General features: G+C 40.2%; 1 protein-coding gene across 8 annotated transcripts in view; it reads right to left on the bottom strand.

Moving 5' to 3' along the window:
* Window positions 1-16,247, bottom strand: part of RBMS3 (RNA binding motif single stranded interacting protein 3) — a 1,319,689-nt gene that overhangs the window by 413,699 nt on the left and 889,743 nt on the right. For all 8 annotated transcript variants that reach the window (XM_053903895.1, XM_053903896.1, XM_053903894.1 and 5 more), the window contains exon 7: window positions 9,156-9,247. In XM_053903895.1, the coding sequence (XP_053759870.1) occupies window positions 9,156-9,247 (92 nt within the window). The remainder of the gene's footprint in view (window positions 1-9,155; window positions 9,248-16,247) is intronic.

Genomic DNA, 16,247 nt, shown 5'->3' with positions numbered 1-16,247 from the left:
ACTTGTATCTCAATAAAGCTGGGGGATAAAAAGAAATCGAATAGCCAAGCACCACTAGACTAGAGAGAAACATTAGCAGCTTTACAATTTTCTTTGATAGAACAAATCTTTGGAACCCAATAGGTTTGGGTTCAAATCTAGCATCACCATTGACTACCATTGTGAACTTGGGCCATCCCTTGTTTCTTCATCTGTAAAATGGAGATAATAATATCTACTTCACAGGATCCTAGTAAGGACTAAATAGTACAATAAATATAAAAACACTTATCTTACTTACTAGCAGCAGGTAGAGGGTATTACTCTAAGTGAAATAAGTGCGACGGAGAAAGACAAATACCATATGATTTCACTTATATGTAAAATCAGAAACAACACAAACCAAAAAAGCAGACCCATAAATACAGAGAACAAACCGGTGGTTGACAGAGGGGATTAGGGCTGGAGGGTTGGGCAAAATGGATGAAGGGGAGTGGGAGGTACAGGCTTCTAGTTATGGAATGAATAATTCATGCACAGGAAAGGTTTAGTGTGGAGAATATGATTATATCAACGGTATTATAACAGTGCTGTATGGTGACAGATGGTAGCTACATGTGCAGTGAGCACAGCATGATATAAAGAGTTGTCCAGTCACTATATTGTACACCTGAAGCTGGTTTAACGTCGCATGTCAACTATGCTTCAAAGAAAAGGAAAGAAATGCAATTTCCTTTACCCCATACGTGTTGTCTGTTTCCTTGCCTCTTTTAGAATAGACACAGTTAAAGGCCTCGCAGACAGTCCCACAGCACGCCAGTGGTAAATGCAGAAACAAGGTAGGTCACGTCTGTCAGTACTGAGGGGGTTTCTCCACGCTAGGATGTTAAACCACTAAGAATAAATATATAACATGTATTTCTAACATTCAAATTCATGCAGCAATTTTCTTTAAGGTACGCTACAAAATAAAATGGAGAAAGCTATTAGAGTCAGGTACCCAGGAAAGCTTCCATCCCTTCTCAAGGTATTTTCATGTGGTAGCAGAATGGTGTAACACTCCTGGCCTTTTTCTTACTTGTTCACTTACTTAATACTCCCAGATGGGAGGAGTAATGATTTACCTGAACGGTGAGTTCAAGAGCAAGAACTCAGCAAGGGTGACTCATCTTCTCCCTCCATTCTCATGATCCAACAGACAACACATTGACTATATTCTTCTAGGTCTACTGCCATAACCCACCTTTATCCCTTTGCAGGGAAGCCCATACTTCTCCAGCTGTAACTAGATGGGATACATCTAATTTTGGCATTCACTATTTGAAGACTCATTTTTCTCATATACCTAAGCCACAGTTTCCTAATACAGTCCTTCCAGTAATTGAATCAATAGTTGTTTGTTTTTTTAATTTTGATGTTCATTTATTTTTTTCAATGGGATCAGAATCTACATGGGGACAAGGTGATGCTTTTAATTAGGTCCCTTCAATCCACACCAATGCTGACCAGAGACAGGATCTTTTCCATCCAAATTTAAGAACAAATGACTAAAGCCATGAAAGGAGATTGTTCATTATTACTTCTAAACAGTATATCAAGAAATGAGCCATGGATTGTGATCAGCCTGTGGATACACTCTGTTCAGAGGTAGGACAAGAGTTGATATTCTTGCAAATTGAGGAGAACTTGTAGTCCACAGATACCCTGCAGTAAAATCGTATCTGGACGCCTGGTACAGACCTCGATTTACAACCCAAATTAAGGTAAATTTTTTCATTGATTTTGGTTTTTGTCAAATCCTAGGAAAGAAGGAAATTCTATTAGAGCACAAACCCACCATTTCACCAAAGAAAATACAGTGGAGTCTTTGCAGAAGCACTGGGTAGCACCCACAACCTGATTATGTAAATCGTTTTGTAGAAGCTAATACAAATATTTAACTTCAGAGGATTCTACCTCAAAAACTTTAAATAATTAACAAATAGGATTAAGATCAACCCTGACAATTTCAATATTGGGTTTTGTATCTCTGCATTCAGCATTAGGATTAAAAAAAAAAAAAAAAGGAGCCAAGTCGTCATAGCCAACAAAGCAGACACTCACAAATATTTTACAGACATGTAAAAGACCAACCGCTAGTATTTCCTTCACTGGCAAGTTCAAAAATCTCCATCATGAGGAAAATAATACTCAGTGTTTGCTACAGATGTTCTTCTGTTGGAAATGTCTTTCACAAGAGCATGTGACACAAAGATTCATTTTAGGAAATGACACAGAGCAAGGTTTTCATTACATGGCATCAGTCATCCAAGAGTAATGAACTGTGTTAAAACCAACATTGGGCTGCCATTCTTTGGAATTACAGTTATTTAAAGAACATTTCATAACAGTGGTGTAGGGTATCTTGTCATATCTTTATATCCACCAGCACAACAGAACCACATGACGTGACGAAGTATTGGAAGGAAATACGTACAGACTCATAGAATTTGGTTCTCATGGAAAATAACTTCTGAGAAATGCACCATTATTACAGATTGAAACCAGAGACTCCCACAAAACAAATAAAGGAGGAAGTAATGGTGATATATCCGACTCTTCCATTATTAAGAAGTGTGGGATAGAGATAACAAAGCCCAAACATGCCAGCTCACTGAAAAGTCTGCTTTATTTTGAATTACTATAGAAAAATTAAAAAAATTTTTTTTTTAACGTTTATTTATTTTTGAGACAGAGAGAGACAGAGCATGAATGGGGGAGGGTCAGAGAGAGGGAGACACAGAATCTGAAACAGGCTCCGGGCTCTGAGCTGTCAGCACAGGGGCCTGATGTGGGGCTCGAACTCACGGACCGCGAGATCGTGACCTGAGCCGAAGTTGGCGCTCAACCGACTGAGCCACCCAGGTGCCCCACTATAGAAAATTTTTTCATAAAAATTTCTTGTTATGAGATTATACTATAATTTGCTCTCTTCCTTTCTTTTTGATCTCTCTTCAGATACCACCTCATCAGAGAGATTTTCCCTGACCACTCTACTCAAAATGCGTCTTGACCCAACCTTCAACCACCATCCTCATCTCCTATATATTTAGTATCCTTAACCTCTTTTGATGGTCATAGAACCACTTCTTTCTAATCTATTGGAGCTCTTTGTTTATTTTCTGCCTTCTACCAGAAGAATGTGATCTTCATAAAATGTTGGTTCAATGCTATACCTTTAGTATGTAGAACAGCCTTGGTACATAGTACGTGTTCAACATAAATGCACTGAAAAACTAAGAGAATTAAAGACATTTCTACCTAAATTATAGGCTATATCCCTTATCACCCTGAGAAACGTTTTGGGATATGGACAAATGATAGTATATAGGCTTCTCTGATCCCCTGATTTTGTTGAAAAAACAAACAAAACAAAAATGCCTGGACATTATTCTTGGGATACTAGCATCCCCAGACAGCACTTGCCCATCATTACGTAATGTATTGATCGACTTTCCCACACGGTCTCAGGAAGCAACATCAACCCTATTGGCTACTGAACTTGCCTTTAAACAATGACTCTCTCCTTCCCACATAAGAAGTTTTGAGAAGCTTCCTTGTTTGGCTGAATTATGTGTAGGCCTGAACCCACTGTAGGGACCCATGGACATCAAATAACCTGCTTACTCTCATATACCTAGAGATGGTAAAAGCAGAGGCTCTTAACAGGGCCTTTGATGACAGGAGTCTGGCATGTGCCTGTGCTTTCATAAGAGTAGCTTTGGTTGATAACGAGCCACATCATGAGGCTAGCAGTCAAACTTAAAATTTTTTTTTCTAGAATATTCTATAAAGTAGGCCTTCTTCCATTAACTAAAATTCTCCTATTAGAATATAACTGTTAGGGTTATGTAATAACCACAGGGGTAATATATTTTCAACTAATTTTATGCATATACATATTTGAATTTACAGAATCATTTTCCTATATTGATTTTTTAATTTTTATCTCTCTGGATGTCAAATGAATAAAATTTCGTTAATTTTAATTTTTTTCCTTAAAGAGAACTATTATTAAGGTCATTGATTTATAGGAGAGAATTCCTTTCCTCTGGTCCCAATCTAGTTCTCTGCCATAGTTGACATGGGATTTAAATACTATCCCTGATATGCTTAACATCCTCTTGGACACTTGGTCTCTTTTGTAATCACTTAGCTTTGATTTATTCTACATATCCCACAGTGATGGGAATCACCTTTGGTAATTGGAATGGCAGTGCTAAGAGCAGACCTGATAAAACCTTTTTTTAAGGGGCCTGAGGAAGGGGCGACTCCTTCTCTGTGGGCTATTCATTTAGAAAGAGATGTGCTCTGTTTACTTGAGTTTGAAATTGATAGATAGAAAATAAGAAAGAGCCCTGCTAAACTTGAGATAACTCAAGGTTTGGCTGCTAATAATTGTTGACTGTTCAATATGTAGAGCCATTCCAGAATCTCCAAATTTATGTCCAGGAAAACTCAGTTTCTAGAGCCGTATAGCCCTCTAGTGAGGCCTCGGTGACACCAGGAGGAATAATGGACAAGAAAGATCTCTCTAGAAGGCAGACAGGGATTATAAGACTGGCTAACCAGTGAACTTACTGCACTGCAAAGCTAGAATTCTATTCCTGCCCCCAGTAATCAGCAATTGCAGCTGGTTACCCATTCTCTCTGTTCCCAAACAGTGGTCTTCCTTTAGTTTCATGTATCCTATTTTTTCTCTATTGTTGTATGCTGTGGAAGATGGGATAGATAACCTGTCTTTTAAGCTTATGAGTGCTAAACCAGGAGAGGCAGCCGTGTCTGAGCCTGTTGGGGATGACGGCATCACCAGATGTGATTAGAGGATGAGGCTTTGAGGTATGTTCCTTTGAGGAAGGAATGAACGCATGCTACCCAAAATGTATAAATGGGAAGAATGGTGTAATGGATGTTGGACAGCCAAAAAGATGAACTATTCTTAATTTTCTCTACTAGAGGCAACAAAGCTAAATTATTCATAATCCTAGGCTCTTTTGCAGCTAAGGAGAAACCATATGACTCAGTGTGGGCCATTATGATGTAAACACAAGTTCCTAAGTTAGGATTCTGGGAAAGCTTTTAAAAGGACCAAATCAGTCAGAATGATCCATCAGTTTCAGATTCTTTTGTTTTTCCTGGTTAAGATGGATAGCATATCTGGGCTTTAGAAACAACATATGCAGGGGTGCCTGGGTAGCTCAATTGCTTAAGCATCTAATTTCAGCTCAGGTCATGATCTCATGGGTTCATGGGTTCAAGCCCTGCATTGGGCTCCATGCGGGCAATGTGGAGCCTGCTTGGGACTTCTCTCTCTCTCTCTCTGTCTCAAAAATAAACATCCTTGATCCTTGAGGGCACCCCAGTGCATTTGCTCTTCATTGCCTATCTATGGCCTTCTTATTAATAAGAAAATAAACACCTACAAGGTTAAGCTATTCTTAGATGTTTTTGTTTCTCAGCTCTTTTTACGCTTAGAGAGACACATTCCTTGGCCTATGATTTTCTTCTAAATACACTGAAGTTGGCAAGAACAGTAACAGCCAATATCCTTAATCCAGGGCAATCCAGTAGCAATCCCAGGAGAAGGACTAAATGTTAAAAATCCAGAATAAGAAAGAAGTTTTATTCAACTTGATTCTCCAACACCTAGCACAGTGCCTGATACTTAGCAGGTAATAAAAATGTTTGCTGATGTTATTTATTTTATTTCTCAAAAAACTGTTTTATAATGACATACCACTTAAAGCAAACATTAGAATTCATAGAAGGTTCAGTAACAAATTTGAATTTAATGAATAACAACATTCATTGAATAATTAACATTTATTGAATTCTTAGTGTAATCTAAGCACTATGCTAAATTCTTTGTGTATTTTTTAAATTAATTCTGACAGGCATCCTTAGTTCAATAATGTTAAGTATTATTATTAGAGAGTTTCAGAGATATTTAAATTATTTAGCCAAGGCCACACATTCAGGTGGTATCAGAGCCAAAATTCAAGGCCAAGTTTATCTGTCTCCTAACCTACACTCAACCACTATGTATTACTAGAATATTCTAAATCTGCTCTCTTCAAAGGAACATTTTCTTTGATCCCTAAAAACTCTTTTTGACAGAACAGCAAGTATACAGAAAATGTTAGTTTGTGTTAATGGCTATACATTATTAATCAATTACCACTTACTGGATGATTTATTGTTTGATTCTTCTTAGTTGACAAATCAGTTGAATTTTTCATATGCACACACTGGAATAAGTTAGCTAGAGCGATTCCCTTGGACAGCTTTGTGAACACTCCAGGTTGCTACTGGGAACCTAGATTATTTGTAGCCTTTTTGCTTTAAAATCCTAGAGTCTTTAAAATGTAGCACCACAACCTGCATGGTAGGATATTGATAGGAACAAGGATGCAGGAGGCGATTCAGTAGATACTTAAATGGCAAAAAATATAGTGCAAGTTTCACACACCCTGCGGACTGCAGGTTTATATGATAATAAATTATAGTTATCACCAGGACAAAGGGAAAAAAAAAGGCCATGAAATCCAATAGCTCAGTGAGAAATCTGCTAATACAGGTGGTCAAGCTTGTTCCATTTCATTGTCAAAGGGAGGCTATTTATTTGCTTCTGGGTAGTTAAATTACAGAGCCATTTACTGCTGAAAGTTTTCTAGTACGCAGATGTGGATCTAAGGCTCTGGGCTTTAGATTCAAAGTCTGAGAGAAAAATAGAGGAATAAGAATTTACTCCACAGACAGCATAATTGATAAGGGAGAAATCTTTCAGCAACTCCAGAAATAAAATAAGTGTTTTTAAGCATTCTGATTGGAATCTCCTTACATTGAACATTGTACAGTGAACATTGGGGACAGGTTGAGGGTAAAAACGCTGGCTATAATGAATAACTTTTTAGAAGCTCTTTAAAATATATTCCCTTTGATAGCCTCCTATTTAGGTAAGAGGTCAGTGATTGGTGTACATATGTGTAAGAGAGAGTGAGATAGAGACAGAGATTCCTTGTGTACCAGAATGCTCAGAAACAAAGGGAAAATAGCCATGATGGCTCTTCAGTAATTATAAAATCAATGCCAACTTTCTTTGCCTGTTGTGCAAGAGGATAGGGATTTTTATCCAACAAGTAACACTACACATATATTTATATATATTTTTCCCACAACATTTCCAAAACTTGTTAGTCCATCAACAAAATAAATCAAAGATACTCCAATAACATTTTCTTCATAAGCATTTTTATAATGATTTTCTTGTCAGTTGCCTTTCAGTCTATCTGCCTGTCTCCAGCAACTATATTTTACCACTTGTTTCCTGTGTATTAGATTGCTTGCTTAAGTTGCCAGGTAACTTAACTCTTTGCCAAGTACCCCTTAAACCAAGACATGTATATATTTCCCTTATTAATTACAAATATTGATTTCATCCATCTTAGTTCATGAGCAAATTGGAAGCTCCAGGCACACTCTTGATGAGGAATACATTACACAGCAGAAAGAATTCAAATTCCAATTTATATAGCCTTGAAAAACAACTAATGTGTTGTAAGAGGGCTATGAGTCCACCAACATAATCTATGTGGAAAGTGACCTACAACCAAAGATTAACAGATATGAGTGGTATCAGCATACTAAAAGATATCTGAAGACAAAGAAAACCATATACCCTACCTCTGGTTATCTCAGGTTGAAACTGAAAAATATTATAAGGGGATGTTAGCAGTCATAACAAGATCATAGGAGCGAAAATTTGATGACTTGGTCTTATGGGGATGGTTAATGGTAACTACATGAATTGGTCCCATACATGAATGTGGCCCAAATGCATTAGGTCTGAATTTCATGATCTGTTGGTTTTTTTAGCTGACTTTTGAAAATCCAGAGACAAATTAATTCAATAGCAGTAATCAAAAAATTATTTAAAAATTTTAGGTGCATGTGAATAAATCCAAAATGACCATTAATTGGAAGCAAATACGTAACAAGCATCTATATGCTATAAATAATTTTCTTAAACTTTTTATTTGAAAATAATCATAGATTTACATCAAAGTGTAAAGATATTATATGGAGATCCCATTCACTCTTTACCCAGTTCCCTCCAAGTTTATCTTACATAATTACAGCAAAATATCAAAACCAGAAAACTGACATCGATATGCGTGTATAGTTCTATGACATTTTAACATACATGTATAATATTCTTGTAATCACCACTGCAATTAGAATTCAAAACTATTTAAAATGATCGTATTTATTTTCTTGAGTATAAACATGCATTATGATTCCAGAGAGAAAGCTCCAGACTACTGTTTTACAAAACAACGAATGTGTATTGAAATTTATTAATATCTAGGAAATTATTATCTAGTAAATCTATACATAAAGGTCAAAGTGAAATTCTAACAATACAGACAATGTATGCTTTTTAAAAAAATGTTTATTTTTGAGAGAAAGACAGAATGCAAGCAGGGGAGGGCAGAGAGAGAGAGGGAGACACAATCTGAAGCAGGCTCCAGGCTCTGAGCTGTGAGCACATAGCCCCATGCGGGGCTCAAACTCAGGAACCGTGAGATCATGACCAGAGCCAATTGGAGGCTCAACCAACTGAGCCGCCCAGGCACCCCCCCCCCCCCCAGACAATGTATGCTTTAACTGAACTCATTTCCTTGCATAGACCAGATAATCTCATGATTCAGCCATCAGCTGTCCCCAACATAACAGTAAATAATTTTTTAGCACAGTTTACCAACGACAACTTGCTGAGAATTATACTACTCCCAAACTCTTCACTGATGAAAGCCCTAGACACACACACACACACACACACACACACACACGCGCGCGCGCACGCTTCCTTTTTCAGGCAAAACAGAGCACTTTACAAGTGCCCTTAATGTGCTAATGAGGTCACCATAACAAAAGAGCATATTAATAAGTATACACAAAGAAACAATGAAATAAACCAGCCAGGATTTTCCAAACCAAACCTATTATAAGGCGCCTTGCCTTCCCTAACAACTAAATGTAATTCGAATCATTGCAAACTCCAGTTCTGATTCAGCTCACAGCCGTGGAGAAATAGACGATCACAAAAGAAAACAAAATCTAAACGCCAATCTTACCTTGGCCATCTGTGCCTGCACGCCATTTGCCTTGAGAGACGCTACTGCTTTCTGTGCGGCTGCAGGACTGTCAAAATCCACAAAACCGTACCCTGTGAAAGTACAATACCCCTTGTTAGTACTGCATCTCTATCATACAGGGGGACGGTGTGTTTGTGGCCACACTTTCATTCGTAACTTCTGGAATAACCAGAAAGGCTCTCAAGCCATTGGCCTTCATATGTCAGGAGAGATACCACAATACCATTAAATGTAAAATTGTAAGTCTCTTATTTTCTGGAGATTGGGTATGCAGTCAGCCATCTGATTTGGGCTAATCGGACGAGTAAGGTAATACATTATTTAACCATGACCCTCTTCAATGAATTTGCGGCAAGGATGAGGAGCACAAAATGCTGAAAACAATAGAAAAGTCATGTCTGAAGTCAATTTTCGAAACCTCAAAAAAGCTCATGTTAATAAAAAGCCTCTATAGATCAGTTTATTCAAGTGATTACTCACAACCTCTACAGTGCCTGGCACCCAGTAGACATTTTATATAATAAATGTATGTTGACTGTGTGAATGAATGAAGGTTGTGAATGCGAGTTAGGGTCTCAACCCAGTTCCAGCTGATACATAAGCCCATGCTAACTCACCACAGAACCTTGTCTCACTTGATGACAACATCTTTTTATTTAAATTTATTTATTTTGAGAAAGAGAGAGAACAAGCAAGCGGGGGAGGGACAGAGAGAGAAAGGGAGAGAGAGAATCCCAAGCAGGCTCCACACTGTCAGCACAGAGTCTGATGTGAGGCTTGAACCCACAAACTGCAAGATCATGACCTGAGCCCAAATTAAGAGTCAGACACTTAACTGAGCCACCCAGGTGCCCCTCGATGACATCTTAACTAAGACTTTTTCACTCTTAAGTGATGTGTGATTGAATAATTAAATAGTCAAGCTTCTTTTTTAAAAATATTTTTTAATGTTTATTCATTTTTTGAGAGAGAGACAGAGCATGATTGGGGGAGGGCAGAGAGAGAGGGAGACACAGAATCGGAAGCAGGCTCCAGGGCTCTGAGCTGTCAGCACAGAACCCAATGTGGGGCTCGAACTCATGAACCATGAGATCATGACCTGGCCGAAGTTGGACGCTTAACCGACTGAGCCACCCAGGAGCCCCTCAAGCTTCTTTAAAAATAATTTAAACAGTGACCGGTGTCACTTATTTGTTACTGAAGTATAATCTGAAAAAGGCACAGGAGTTCCCTCTACTGTTCTCTGCCCTTGTGCCTGTGTAAGTGCATATACAGAGTGAGGCCAGGGGAATAGCTAGAATCAATGAAACAGAATCAATGGAAAGGCGATTCTGTAGGACCATAAACTAGCTGATATTAGTCTGGGGCTTTAGCCTAACTGTAATGTCAGCTGCCCTAAGAACATCTCAAAATTAGAAAGCTCAAGCATGAGTATGAGGGCAGCTGTACCTGGCATGTCTAACAAGCCCATCATATGTATCCTCTTATCTGTCAGTCACGGATTTGCTCTGCACTCTCATGCTTGTTCCCCAGAAGTCTGGAGGTGAGCAAGCCTAGTAACCATGCTCTGGGACCCACCCCGCCATCACCAAAGAAGAGCGCAAGGGAATTCAATTACCAAGTTGTTTCTTTTAATTAACTTTTTAATTTTCTCCCCTCGAATCCCTGCTTCTTTTTCTCCCTCCCAGCATGGTATCCTAAAATGAACTTGTTACACAGCAGTGTACCATAAAATGCTCTTGAAAAGCTGGGCAGAGAAGCTGCGAAGTTTGTGTTTCTAGTCCAAAGGGAAGCCCGCTCTGTAAGTACTGCTAATTCTTCTCTTCCCACAAAATTCAAACTATGTGAGTAATAGGAGTCTTGCCACCCACTAAGATGAGTCAGATAGGGGAAAATAAAAGCAGAAAGAGAAAGGGGGAGAAAAGAACAAATTAAGTCAAGAAGTAGGGTCAGGAGAGCAGAAGGTAAAACTAAAGTGTAGATATTATCTCTTATGTATCAATGTGTCGTGCTGGGTGGTTGACATGTTGATAACTGGTGAAATGATAACTTCATGTATCACTGGCCTCCTGCCTATTCATGATACATGAAGAAACAGAGGCTCAAGCCAAACGGCACAAATACCCACTAATTTCAAGCTGCCTCATTGCCAGGTCCAGGATTTGAAGTGAAGTCATCATAAGCCCTTCCCAAATGCACCACACAATGAACTACTTTGTAACCCCACTTTGCACATTCTTTAGAGTAGCCCCTGAAGCCTACCGGGAAGAGGACACAATTCTTGAAAATTCCTTGATTTTGAAGTTAGGACACAGAACAAAGCAGTTCCACAAGTGGATTCAATGCAGTTCATTTACTCCGTACATTTATTAATGGTTGAATTTCCAGTAGAACGGGCTAAGTGAAATTTGACAAGGCACCCCCTTCCACTACATGCTTTGGTCAGTTGTCCTTATCGATTCACATGCTCATTCTTTCATTCAATAATGAAATTCTGGGGTGCCTGGGTGGCTCAGTGGGTTGGGCATCTGACTCTTGATGTCAGCTCAGGTCATAATCTCACGGTTCATGGGGTCAAGCCCCACATTGGGCTCTGTGCTAACAGTATAGAGTCTGGGGCTTTAGCCTAACTGTAATGTCAGCTGCCCTAAGAATATCTCAAAATTTGAAAGCTCAAGAGATTCTTTCTCTCTTTTCTCTCTCTGCCCCTCCCCTGCTCATAGGCACTCTCTCTCTCTCTCTCTCTCTCTCTCTCTATTTACCTATGTCAAAATAAATAAATAAAGTTAAAAATTTTAATTAAAAAACGAAATTCTATTTCAGGCACTTTGCCAGACACATGAACACAGCAGTTAAAAAGAATGGTCCTACTTCTCACCCTTGTGCATTTTTAGAGTTGAGAGATGAACAGGAAACAAATAGCCACACAAATGAATCTACAATTACCAAACGGCAGAACTGTCTTGAAAGAAATGAAAGCATATAATACAGAATCTGACTACTGAGTGTTCATTATTGAAAGTCTTAGGGAAGCAGTGGCACAAAATGATTTGCATTTCTTAAAATATCCTGGCTGAAGATCGAGTTGTTGTGGGGAAGGTGGACAGCAAGAGTGTCATCGGGAGAAGAGTTAGGGGCTATTACAGCAACCCAGACAAATGGCGGCTGGCGATAAAACGGAGGGGATGAAATGGATGATTTGAGTTATATTTTGGAGGCAGAATTAGCAGGACTTGATGATAGCTTGGCCGGGTTGGAAGTAGGGGAGATATAGACGACAAGGATTACTACTGATTTTTTTGGCATAAGCCACTGGGTGGGTGGAGATGTGATTTACTGAAGTGGGGGGCCTGGAAGAGCATCCAACAGGGGGGAGGGAAAATTACAATATCGGTTGAGTCAGAAATGTCTGTGAGACATCTAAGTAAAAATGTCAGAGAGCAGTTGGATATATTAGGCTAGTGCTCAGAAAAGAGGACAGGATTGGGGATACAAATTGGGAGGTCAACGGCATAAAGATGTGATTTATAGAGACGGAAAGAGACAAAAACGCCTAGCGTAAGTAGAAACCAAGGACCCGAGTTTGGAGCTTGAACAACTTCGGCATTTAGGTGTCAGGTGGGAACAAGAGATTGCAAAGGAGAATCAGAGAGGGAGAAGGGAATGAAAAGGGAAGAGGATGTCTCAAGGCCAAGGGAAGAAGCTGTTCCAAGAAGGAGAGAGAAATCAGCTGTCATGTGTCACTGACGGTGTAAGCAAGATGAGGGCTTGCAAATGTCCAGTGTGCTTAGGAACGTGGGTGTCATGATCGTGATTTGCTTCAGGCAAGTGGTAGGGACTGAAGCCTGTTGGGTAGTTAAAGAATAACAGCAAAGAGGAAGAGGGGGAGAGAGTGTTTGCAGGTCTCCTTGTTATCTCGCTAGGAAGGAGAATTAAGAGATGGTCAGCGAGAGGGTGATACAATGTCAAACGAGCTGTTTTGGTTTAAGATAGGAGATACCAAGGCTTTTAACCTTAGCTGCACACTAGAACCACCTTGAGAGATAAAAAAAAAAAAATACTAGTGTCCATTTCTCACCCCCAGGAAAGTAAATCAATATCTTTGGTAATATGGCCCAGGTGTTTATACACACACACACACACACACACACACACACACACAATGGTGCATGTGTGTACGTGTATATGTGTGTTCCTCAGCTGATTTTAGTGGGAAGCCAGGGAACTACAGAGTATTCATTCAAGGCATTCAACAAATACTTATTTGTTGCACCCACTATGGGACTGTTCTTGGCAATTTCAAATCGGGATAGGAATGATCAAACAGAAAGCAAAAGATCGAAACTTCCGGAGGGCAAGAGGATAATTTATAGAATAATGTTCCTGAAAAGTGATGGAGTGAGAGAATCTAGAACATATGTGAAGTGCTGCCTTTACTAAAAGAGGGATCTTTGGGGCACCTGGGTGGCTCAGGTCCAACTCTTGGTTTCGGCTCAGGTTTGTGAGTTCGAGCCCCATGATGGGCTCTATACTGGCAGTGCAGAGCCTGCTGGAGATCCTCTGTCTCTGTCTCTCTTTGCTCCTCCTCTGCTCACTCTCTCTCTCTCTCAAAAGAAATCAATAAACATTAAATAAAAGAGGGATCCTTCCCTTTACTCATTGCAACTTGAAGGAAGAAATAAAAAAGATCACTCTTGGTTAATCGTTGTTATTTATTATACGTAGCCAGTCATTGGGACTGTACTTAACACATAGCGTGTGCTTCATAAATATTTGTTAAAGTGAATTAAAAGCATGTGTAAAAGATGCTAACACTTCACGGACTACAGGGGGAATTAACCGATTGAAATGTCTATTGATACATTTTGACTATAAAGAACAATATAATGCCAAGTGGTCCCAGTCTGGCTCGGCCATGCTCCCACCCAGCCAGGCAGCCATGGTTTTCAGGACTCTGCACCTCGGTTCCAGCGTGGCTTCTCCTCTAGCTTCCTCCCCTTCCTTCCAGCCCAACACATTACACACGATATGACAAAATCACAATGCTGATCTCCGGGACTCAGCTCCAATCTAAACAGGAGAAATCTCTGTGAGGGTATGAGACACCTGAGCTTTCTCTGAATCAGGGAGGGAATGAGTGAACTTTTAGAAGAATGTGTTTGTAGAGCCATCTTGCCCACAAGGAGACACAGTGGTGTCTTTGTAAAAAAACACCTCCTCTACAGAAGAGTCCACGACAATAGGGGTGCCCAGATCCCGTGACACAATAAGCCACCAGATAGGAAATACTTCACTGAGCTATGTGTTTTCCACACATACCTACTCAATTTAACGAACTAAAATGAAAAGTTCAGAGGTAAAAATGTCTCAAGCAATCCCGGAAAACACTCCGACTGTAGAAATACGCATCGCATTCCTGACGGCACCTACTCCGTGCGACCAGAAGAACAAAATCAAACGCAAAGTTGCTCCTAGAGAATCATGACGCATTTCCTACAAAAGAAAGCAACTTTACTGGGTTTCAATTTGCTTTCCTTACTGGCAAGTCATCAAGCCTGGGACCCCTGCACCTACATCTGGAGAGGGGCAGGGTGAGGAGATCAGCTCCAGCTAATAACGCTGTGCGGTAACCGCTCACATCCTCGAGGAAACACTGGTGAATGGTCACCATCGGAAACTCCAGCCCAAGCGGCTGCAAGTAGACCAGTCTCGCTCCCTCAATTACATAATTAAGCTTGGCAACAGGTTCAAATGAATTAAAGCTGAACGTGGCTGTTTTCTCCACACACCCCTGTGCTTGTTTTTCTTCCTTGTCGGGGGGGAGAAGGCCAGCAGTTCTGCAATTAGCGGGAAGCAGAGCAGTGAGAAAGAACCAGCTCCATACTAATTAGGTCACTCGCCAAACGCACTCATTCCATTGGCAGATAGAATCAATGCTTTCCTGAAATGCTTTAAACTTGGTGTGTTAATTTAAAAGTTTTACTATTTTTATCGCTCTGCAAGCCCGGTGACATAAGAGAAAAAAAAGAAAAAAAAATGTTTATGCACACTCTTAGAAATTGTGACTGAGTTCTAGAACAACGGATTGGCCCAGAGGGCTCCGGTTTCATTTCCTTCAGGGCATTTGTAGGCGACTTCTCTGTGACCTTTGCCATTCAACCAGACCGCTGTGTGGCAACCCATCTGAACGGTGTTAAAAGCCTCTGGACCATCTTCAACAGCCTATTTGTACTTCTCCGGTGCTGCCGGCTCTTTGAAGTTTCTACTGCAACTGCTTACCTATCTACCAACACCGGGATTGTACTTTCTAGGGTAGGGGGAGGGCAATGTTCAAACCAGAACTCCTGGTTCGGACCCACGGTGGCATCTCGCCAGCTGAGGGAGATTTGCTCTCAGGGTGAACCCTACGCCACATTTCGCAACGTTTGCATTGCCCTTCCTCTTCAGAATGGCTGTCATGAAAGCCCACTTGAGACACAGATGGCTGCATGTAACACCCAACGTCTTTCAGAGATGATCCAGCTGCGAGTCAAATGCGGTTTGTAAACGGAGTAAGAGTCTAGGAACGTGTCTAGGCATTACACGTTCAAGTGAAGTCCTACTCAAATTTGACAGTGAAAATGTTTGAGTTGCCCTCCCATAAATTCCCCCTCCTTCTGTTTAGACTTAACAATAATCTGCAGCTGTCGTGTCTGAGCTCAGAGCAGAAAACCTGAGCCTCAGGTAGGGAAGGTGAGCAGCAGGAAGGGAGGAATGCTTTGCAGGCTTCCTACAGGTCCCGTGGAGTCTAGGCTACCTCCTTGCCTCTGCATTTCTGCTGAGTGCTCCTGCATCTGTAAAATGTTGAGTGATGGCTGAATGCCTTTCCTTTTATTGTGCTTCCTAAGTCTCTGCGTTATGTGATCAGAGAAGGGTAGCAGGGTAGCAGTGATGAATTCTTGACGACTTGTATACTTATGATACCAAACTAACCAGAGACCCCGGTCATTACTTCAGTATCTTCTTTGCAGCAATTGTATAATGAAGCAAGGGTTCTATGGAGGAACCATAATAGCCATTTGGCCAAACTCA

The sequence above is a fragment of the Panthera pardus genome, unplaced genomic scaffold, assembly GCF_024362965.1.
Source record: "Panthera pardus isolate Hobbes unplaced genomic scaffold, ASM2436296v1 HiC_scaffold_16, whole genome shotgun sequence".
Taxonomy (NCBI): domain Eukaryota; kingdom Metazoa; phylum Chordata; class Mammalia; order Carnivora; family Felidae; genus Panthera; species Panthera pardus.
This window is presented reverse-complemented; position numbering and strand designations above follow the sequence as displayed.